The 9794-nt window shown below is 37.6% G+C and overlaps 1 protein-coding gene across 1 annotated transcript; it reads left to right on the plus strand.

Annotated features, from left to right (window-relative positions):
- The first annotated feature begins 889 nt into the window (after positions 1 to 889).
- Positions 890 to 3335, plus strand: IZUMO3 (IZUMO family member 3). The gene is given in 8 exon segments (XM_027088916.1): positions 890 to 1121; positions 1259 to 1333; positions 1482 to 1571; positions 1788 to 1805; positions 2258 to 2338; positions 2763 to 2853; positions 3204 to 3286; positions 3289 to 3335. Coding segments are annotated over 8 exon segments (717 nt in total).
- Positions 3336 to 9794: the final 6459 nt, after the last annotated feature.

Below are 9794 nucleotides of genomic sequence, written 5' to 3' on the forward strand. Positions count from 1 at the left end.
ACATGTTTATTTGTCCACATTCCATGGAGGTGTCCTGAGAACACAGCCCATGATAACTGTAGTTATTTTCTTATATGTTACACAAAGTGTGTCATCAGCACTTTCAAGAGGTGCCTGTTAGAGAACCCTGAACATTATTGGAGTTTCACTCATCACTATGTATTCCTCAACTGTTGTTTCTAGTCTCCTGGCTCCAGATTCTCTAAAAGAAGAATGATATATAAAAAGGCTACAGAGCATAGCTGGAGAAATATTCCTACAAACAAAGGTAGCCTAAATTTCTGAGAAATTATCAATTGTATCAAAATCATTATTATCAATGATATCAATTATATGCAGACACCCATTGCTAATTTTCAACAATACTGCTACCATCAGGGACTGGGACCCCAAGAAGCTCAATATTCCAAGTTTTTCTCACCTCTTCTATAAAAGCAGAGCTTGGGTTAAGCAATCTAAAGTCCTAAGAGATCTCTTCCAACATCCACTGCTATTGAGATACTACTTCAATGATCAGCAGGAGTGTGGGAATTTACTAAGAACACAGTAAGACAAAGAGTTAAAGACCTTTTTCTGAGATATCTCCATGCACGGAACTCTGCTTGTGTGAGCACAAGACTTCTCTCTCTCTCTCTGTGTTCCACACTCAGAACTCAGGTATCTGCTCCCCAGCTGGCAGTTCCCTCTCTCTGGAATGAAGGATAAGTCAGAAAACTGAAGATCCTTAGAGAAATGAGATTGCCTAGAAGTGGGATGGAAACAGAGGGGAAGGTGGAGTCAGACTATCCAGGACAAGGCTCTCATTCCTGGAGTTCTGAAGGAAAGGGAACTTGGTGAACTAGTTGCCAGGACAACCTGATCTTGAGGCAAGGGTGGTCGGGGCAAGGAAATGGGGGACCTGCAGCTGCTCTTGCTCCTGCCCCTGTCCCTGGCAGCCTTCCACGGGGTCAAAGGCTGTTTGGAATGTGACCCCAAATTCATCAAGGATATTAAGTCCTTGCTGGTAAAGCTGGTACCCTCAGAAGTCCCTGGCTGAGCTCATCTGCTTGAACGGCAGATTAAGAAGATGATCTGTTTAAGCTTTAAGATCTCCCACAGTGACAAGATGCTTCGGGTGTTGGGTGAGGAAAGCTCGAGTCCCTGAGAGTTTGGGGGGTTAAAGGGAGAAGGGAGGTAGGGAAGAGAGCACCTGGGCCCACATAATTTCCTCCATAAATGTAATTATTCTCCCACATGTTCCTTCACCCTTCCTCTCTAGCTGTTCAAAAGGATGTCAATTTGAGAACATGGCTGAAGAATGAACTTTATAAACTGAGCAATGAAACATGGAAAGGTGAGGTACTGTTTCAGTGTTAAGAGACTGTACTGCCCAAGAAAGTATGAGAAAAATTCACTGGGGAAAACAAGGCAAAACAATTAGGATTAAATTATGAAGGGATAGGCCACCCCTATTTTCTGATGTCCCTTCCACCCCTCTTTAGGTGCCCTTATCCTTCAAGTCAAGCTTCTCGATGTCCGCCAAAACCTGGAATCCAAACTGAAAGAACTATTAAAGAACTTCTCTGAAGTTGGTAATATAAGATGTCTATCTAACAACACTGAAATTATGTGAAAGGAATAGGAAATGAGGGGTGAGAGGAGGAATGTGATTTCACATTAGAATAATTTAGAATGGGTGGAGGGGTGGCTGGAACTTAATGGGTAACCAAATAAAGATGACTTGGGGATAACCATGGCAAACACTAAGTTGATTCTAAGCTCATTAGATCTTTCTGATTCTCTTTTAGCTTGTTCTGAAGATTGTGGTATGTACAGTATATGTGATGCCTTGAGGTTTCAGCCATATTTTCCCATCTCCTGTGCTCTATATGACCCTATCTCTTCTACTTGTCACATTAAGAACGCAATTCCTAGAGCTATTGGCTACAAGGGGGAATGTCAACGATCTCTGACAACAAAAAATAGTTTATAAAATCTCAGACACCCCAGAGATTTTAGAGGTGCTAAGAGGCCTTCTATAGTATAGTTTATAACCCAAAGCACCAATATAAGCTGAGCCATCATTTTCCTACTTCTTCCCAGAGATCTGACTTAAATTATTTAGGGTTTTGACCCATCAATAAAATTGATTGCTAGGGGAAGAAGAAAGTCACAGCAATGTAACCAATGGAAATGCCTGAGATCTAATCCATACTTGGTGTCTGAGCTAAGGAAACTCCATGCCATGGCCCCCTTCCAACTATCTTTCTTCTCTCAGTCGTGACTGAAGGTCCTATCCTGGATTGTTGGACCTGTCTTCGCATCACCACTCGGTGCTTCAAAGGAGAATATTGTGCAGGTAACAAAGATTGCAGTGTGGCATTTTGAAAGGCCAGGGATCAAGGAGTTCTTCATTGATTTACTCCACAAATATTTGTTGATCACCTTCTCTGTAGGTCATGCTAATGCCACAAATAAGAGCTAAGATGCTGGACAAAATTTGTACCAGTATGAATTACCAGGCACTGGATAAGTGAAGAGCTTAGAAATGAAAAAGCTGTACTAAAGGTGGAGAAATTAGGCTAGGGGCAGTAAGAGAAAAAGTTTTGAAGAGCCTAGGAGTCTAAGTAATTAATAAAGATCAGAATAACCAGGGAACAGTGATGTAAGTGGTGAACAGAGCAATTTTTAAGGTTAAAAAGAGTCTTCTTATGGATAAAGTTCTCAAGTTACTAATTTCCTTCTCCAAAATTCACTTTCTTTTTTGCCCTTTCTTCTTTCAGAAGATGATCCAAAGAAGGCTGAGAATCAAGAGATCACACTATTTCTGATATTACTAGCAGAAGGTGTAATATTGGGAGGTGCTTTGTTACTGTGAGTTTTCCTCCCTCCAAACAAACACTGGATCAAGCATTTCTTCGGCAAAGAGACTGCCCAATCTTCCCCTTCCTTCCAATGGAAATAATGGGAAAGAAGTCATTTCAAAATCTGGGATCTCATACTAACAGGAATGAGATAAAGTTTGATGGGATAAAAGTTGGAACATAGGAAATGGAGGAGGTACAATGAAGTATGAGAACATAGGAAATGGAGGAGGTACAATGAAGTATGAGAAAAACTTTTGTAGAGGAATTCAAAAAAGGAAGAAAAAACAATTGTTACAATTTTTTTAAGAGTTGGGCTACTAGTACTGAAGTTGGGATTATCTTATTTCTCTAGTCTAGATTCCATTTTTGCATCTCTCATCGGAGGAAAATGAAGGCAATACGAAGGTCATTAAAGAAATACTTGGAGAAGAAACTTGAAGAATAGGGATAATGGATGAGAAGGAGAAAGATTTTGGAGGCAGAAAATAAATACAGAGACACAGCCAGGAGGTCTTTCATAATTCTCTTACGTGTTGACTCAGAGTAGAAAACCGGGAATTAAGCTCTTTTGCAGTCATAAAGTCAGAGTATTCTAAAACTGAACTTAAGAGTTTCTCTAGTAAAGACCCTTTCTGATAACCTGAAGCAATGGAAGCAAATGATTTACTGGAAGTTGTACAGAAAGTAATGCTGGTATGCTACAATGCACATAAAAGATGATACGCTGCATGATAGTAAAGAATGCATGGTTGTCTAAGATTCTACGGAAAACGTAATAAAGACTCAGCTTTTTTTCTCATCCTATCAGTCTAAGCATCCTATCAGCTTGGGAAAAAGTTTTATTTTTATTCAAGAAGTTTACTCTAAAATCATTCCATTGATTGGTCAACTTATTAAGAAATCAAACATATTTTTTCAAAAGTAGTTATCAATAAAATGGCATTTTGAAGTGTATACTAAATACAATATTTCCACATCTTAATGTGTATAACTATTACCAACAAAATTTAAAGTATGGTTTTGGTTCTTCTGTTTAAAAAAAAAGGCAAAATAAGAGAAGTGGAATCAATTTCTTAATAGTGTAGACTACATTTAGGATAATGATGACATAGATGGAAAATTTATACTTGCAGAACAGAACACTATCTTTTTCCTAAACCTGTCTTTTTCTATGATGTAAATCAATGTTCAACTTATTATAAACAAGAATAAAGTTCCTTGTAATCACCCTAAAAAAAAGAATTCATGGTTGGAAACTCATTAATGTCTTTAATCAGGAAAATCTTTAAATTTCTAAGTTTGCTTTTATTTCCACGTTTCTGTATTTATCTATGTTTCCATGTTTATTAGGTTCAATGTGGAAAATTCCTTGGCAATTCATAACACTCAATCTTCATCATGATATGACACACACATACACACACACATGCACACACACAAAGTCCAAAATATTAGTCCTGAGTTGAGATTTGTCCCAGTCATTTTCCCCTAAATCTATGGTCTATGACTGAATTAGATATTACTGTCTTAGTCTAGTTGTTCTTATTGAACACTTTTTAATGTGTATACTACCCTAATCAGCACTTTACATCTACTATCTAATTGAACTCTTGCAATAATCTTTTTTTTTCTTTCCTTCTTTTTTTTTGTGGTACGCCGGCCTCTCACTGTTGTGGCCTCTCCCGTTGCGGAGCACAGGCTCAGCGGCCATGGCTCACGGGCCCAGCCGCTCTGCAGCATGTGGGATCCTCCCGGACCAGGGCACGAACCCGTGTCCCCTGCATCGGCAGGCGGACTCCCAACCACTGCGCCACCAGGGAAGCCCTTACAATAATCTTTTGAGTAATATTGTTATTTACCTCCGCGTTACGGATGAGGAAACAGGAAAATATCTAACTCGAGGTCCCACAGCGACTAATCTAGGCTATGATAAACTCCCCTTGTGGCTAACCTGTGCTTACTCACACCATCTGACTGGAACTCACAGCTACAGACATGCAGTTATGAAAGATAGATTAATGGAAAGATAATAAGTGTGGGTTTATTGTCAACATCAACTTGATTACAGACAGTGGTGGCAAAGCCTGGAATAAAACTGAGGCCTGGCTAACCCTAAAATACATGAACTTTCCACTCTATTTTATGTCCTTTTATTCTGGAAGCTTATTTCAAAAGAAAAACACCACAGTTTAGCAGTAGGAGAATAGGTCCTGCTTCAGTGGTGGGTAGAAGTGTTTGCAAATCTTTCACCCACTGTAGATCTTTTGAGTACTTGTTTGTTGTTGCTGCTATATTAATGAAATATTGAATGAATCAGAATATACTTGAGGAGGACCTGAATATTAATATCTCTCAGTTGCTAAATTTGAACTTCATGTTAAAAATAATCGTGTTGTTGGCACCTATCATTTTCCAACGATTTAAGGCTCACCTTACCAAATAATTCTTGAGACTAACTCCTTTCATGGTCTTTATAAATTATGGTTTTTATACTTATTTTTCATTAGAGATAATTATACAAATACGATAACATACTTGCTAGATTTTGTGTCTCTTTGTTTGCTTTAGTGCAGCCTTTTAAATTTCTTGTCATATTGGCTTATTGTCCCCTCCCCACTCCTCTTGTATTTCATTCTCATCACTCTCTTCTAGAAAACCTAGGTTGACAAGGATATGTATTTCATTATTTTATCCAAACCTAAATAGTTATAAGTAAACAGATACACATACATACATACAAATACATTTACACATGTAATTTTTTTGCTATTAAAAATTATGCACACTAATGCATGTTGATTTCATACTTAGATACTTTGTGGAAATTAAGCTAACTGGTATCAACATCTATTCACTCTTTTTGGCAGTTGCACACAATAGCATCGTACCATAATTATTTTAACATTCCTCTATTTTGGGTATTCTCTTCATTAGCTTTATTTAGTCAGTATAAATAATGCTGCAATAACCATCTGTGCAATAAATATCTACTTATTGATTCTCCCATGTGTAAGAGATAGTGTTCAGAACTGGAATATCTGAAGTGAAAATTATTATATGTGCTTCATCAGAGTCTGCCCACACACCCCCATCCCAACTTACAGGATCTCATTCTTTCCTAATCAATGCCCTCACTTTAACAATAGACACCTTACAAGGCTGGGATTCTACCTGAATTGTAATTCAGCCAATAGCAGGATAAGGTCCTGTGTTTTATGTCCAGCAATTTCAACTATAGGAGCTATAGGAGATAAGGCTCTTCCTCAGAGCACACCTAGGAGCTCATAGGTCACATATACGGGGTTTGAGTTGAGAATTTGAATCCCGGAGCTCATCCTTTTAGCATTTTGTCCAGAAAAAGAGGAGCAACCAATCAACATCATCACATTACTTAGTTTTCGAAAAATGATGGAAAGTATCATATACAGAATCACCTAACTTGCTTCTTATAAGTCGTTGATTAGGAGTATCCAGTGGAGATGTTTTACATAACTCTATAAACAGTTCATGCTGAGGACTGTCAGTGCTCTCTTTACTACTGGCAGCAAATCATCAGCAACTTTAAATGTAATAGGACTAGAGAGCCAATTCAAAAAGCCCAAAACCAATTCTGAAAACTCGTCCTTAAAATTATATTCCTCTAGAACTACTCTCAACTCCAAAATCTGTATTACTCTGGGTTCTTCAGAGGAACAGAACCAATAAGATATAGATAGATATGTAAGAGGAGATTTATTACAGGAATTGGCTTACACCATTATGGAGACTAAAATATTGCATCATATGCAGCCTGCAAGTTGGAGAACCAGGAAAGCCAGTGATATAATTCACTTAGAGTCTGAAGGCCTGAGAATCAGGGGGATCTACCTGGTATGAGTCCTAGAGTCGGAAAGCCCAAGAACAAGGAGAGAGAATAAGTGCTTTTCCTCCACCTTTTTGTTCTATCGGGGCCCTCAATGGATTGGATGATGCCCACGCACACTGGTGAGGACAGATATTTTTTACTCAGTCTACTAATTCAAATGTTAATCTCTTCCAAAATTACCCTTACAGGCAAACCCAGAAACAATATTTTGCCAGCTCTCTGGGCTTCCCTTAGCCCAGTCAAGTTGAACACATAAAAATAACAATCACAAAACATTACCTATCAAGTGTTGTGAAGAGTAGCTAATTATACGCATTTGAGACTATAACCTTCTACTCATCATATATCATAAAGATTAAAAAGTATAATAATATTGAATGGGGCATTTTAAGTAGCTAGGAAAAGAACAAAGTAAACTCAAAACATGTACAAAGAGGGAAAATTAGATTGTATCTTAATGAAATGCAAAGCAGAAAATAAAGAGATAACACCAGATGCTAATAAAAGTCTTCATCCACACAGAACAAAAAATTTTAAAGATACATTAAAAAGGTAGAAATAAAAGGATCAAAACTATAGACAGAATTTATTTTTATCTTAAGAGACTCTTTTAAACAACTATAACATTTAAAACTTGGATGAAAGGATATTTTTATTAAAAGTACAAATTACCAATACTGACATAGGAAGAAAAAATAACCCACGTTGCCAATGTTCTTTAAAGAAATTTAAAAATGGTATGAGCACTACTGAGAACAAATGCCATGCTTAAGGAAAAATCTGAAATGAGACACAACATGCTGACTTTGATTTTTACCTGAATGGTGAAACTATGATTTCTTCCCACCTTAAGCGCATGGTGCTTGCTTGTTTCCTTCACTAAAGCAAGGAATACAGGAGAACAAGTGGTTTTGATGGAAAGAGCCCAATTTCAGTTTTGAAAATACTAAGTATCAATTTTGTTGGGTGTCAAAAACAGACATCCATTCAGTGTTTGAATTTACATATATGAATATATAGCAAGAAGATCAAAGCTAATGAAACCTATTTCAAAACAACACTTGAACAGAATAGTGAACCTGAAAATATGACTAAGAAGATCATCCAGGTGAAAAGGTAGAGAAGAAGTGATGAAGACCAAGGATAGGATACTAAAGATCCCCATATGATAGTAAAATTAAAATATAATTCTAAGTGGGCTGAGAGGAACAGCCAGAAATATTATGTTATTAAGATATCTATAATATTAAGATACTTACAATATTAAGACACCTAAAAATCCAACCTGTTTTGTATAGTCTTACTCCTTGGAAAACCTTTATTTGAGATGCTGCCTTTGGGCTGAACTCCCATCAGCTTTGACTATGTGTTTCAAATTTGTGACCCTTCCATCTGCACAATTTACTGCAACTGCTTTATAATATAAATCCAGAGTCTGATCGTTATCATTTCTAGAATCACCAACACGAGGAGGAGCTGGTTGTTTTGTGTTTCTATGTGTTTACAGTACAATAACATGAAGATTACCTAATTAAACTATATGTTCATCTACTAGGAAAGGTCATGTGGTACTTATATTTTCAAATGTCAAATACAAAATTAATTGCTTACAATCCTAATTTAAGCTTGAGCTAACAGTTAATATTTTAAAAAAAAAAGATATGTAAAAACACCTTTCCAACAAGCAAATCATCAACCCAAACCTCATTTATAGCTTAGTGAAACAATACAAATCATTTTATTACTGGAACAATTATATTTTAAGAACTAACATATACTCCAATGTCCCGATGTCAACCCTGCATGAGTTTATTTCTAGCATTTCCCTAGGATATACAAATCAATCATTAGGGGAACATATTTCTCTGAGTCTGTGAACCTGGCATAGTTGGTGCAATTTCTGACCCCCCCCCCATCATTCTTGGGGTTACTTTATTAAGAATCAGTATTTTCTAAGTTTTTTTTTTTTCAGGAAAAAGAGGTCAGAGGTGAGGTTCCACTTAGCTTTTACTGAATAAAAATTTAATAATTTATTTTATCTAGAGGTAACATTAGAAGGTGCTAGTCAATCTAATTAAGGTGCTCAAAACATAAATTATTAGAACATAAAAAACAAAAGCTAACTAACAAGATAAAACAACAGTTGGTTTAATACTGGAAGCTTCTTAATTTCCAATTATTAATAGTCTTTCTAACTTCATTCCCCTACATCCTGATTCAAACGGAGGTTGTACCTTCTTCCACCTAAGGCAAATGCTTTATGATTTATACTTCCTGACCAGCCTCTTCTAGAACATTCCTTCATTATTTATCTCCCATCATTTGTCTCCTTTCTCTTCCTCAATACTAGGTTTTTACTCTTAGTGTCCATTACTATAAATTAAAGCCTCTTTTCTTCATCCTTTTAATTTATTTAATTTATTTATTTATGGCTGTGTTGGGTCTTCGTTTCTGTGCGAGGGCTTTCTCCAGCTGTGGCAAGCAGGGGCCACTCTTCATCGCGGTGCACGGTCCTCTCACTAGCGCGGCCTCTCTTGTTGCGGAGCACAGGCTCCAGACGCGCAGGCTCAGTGATTGCGGCTCACGGGCCCAGTTGCTCCGCGGCATGTGGGATCCTCCCAGACCAGGGCTCGAACCCGTGTCCCCTGCATTGGCAGGCAGATTCTCAACCACTGCGCCACCAGGGAAGCCCTTCTTCATCCTTTATCCACTTCGAACTACCACCCCAGACCTCCCTGCCAAACTTCTTTAAAAAGCACTCTATATCTCATGACTATTTCTTCATTCCTGTTCTCCCCTCAATTCACCACAATCTGCATTCTGCTCCTCACCACCAATTGGAAATTGCTCTAAGGTTGTCACTGATCTCTTAGTTGTTACATTCAAAGAGTTCTCTTTATTCCTCAAGTTACTTGTCAGTTCTAAGACTCATCAGAGTGCTAATGGTTTCCTTCTTAAAGTACCCCTCTTGTACTTGGCAGGTTTTGTTATTTTCAAGGTTTTGTTCGAATTTTTACACCATGTTTTAGCTGCTTTGGGGGGGGCTCTTCCTCCTCTGCCTACTTACTTAGAAATTGAACACC

The sequence above is a fragment of the Aethalodelphis obliquidens genome, unplaced genomic scaffold (assembly GCF_003676395.1).
Source record: "Aethalodelphis obliquidens isolate GAN/ISIS:26980383/991018 unplaced genomic scaffold, ASM367639v1 scaffold64, whole genome shotgun sequence".
NCBI lineage: Eukaryota > Metazoa > Chordata > Mammalia > Artiodactyla > Delphinidae > Aethalodelphis > Aethalodelphis obliquidens.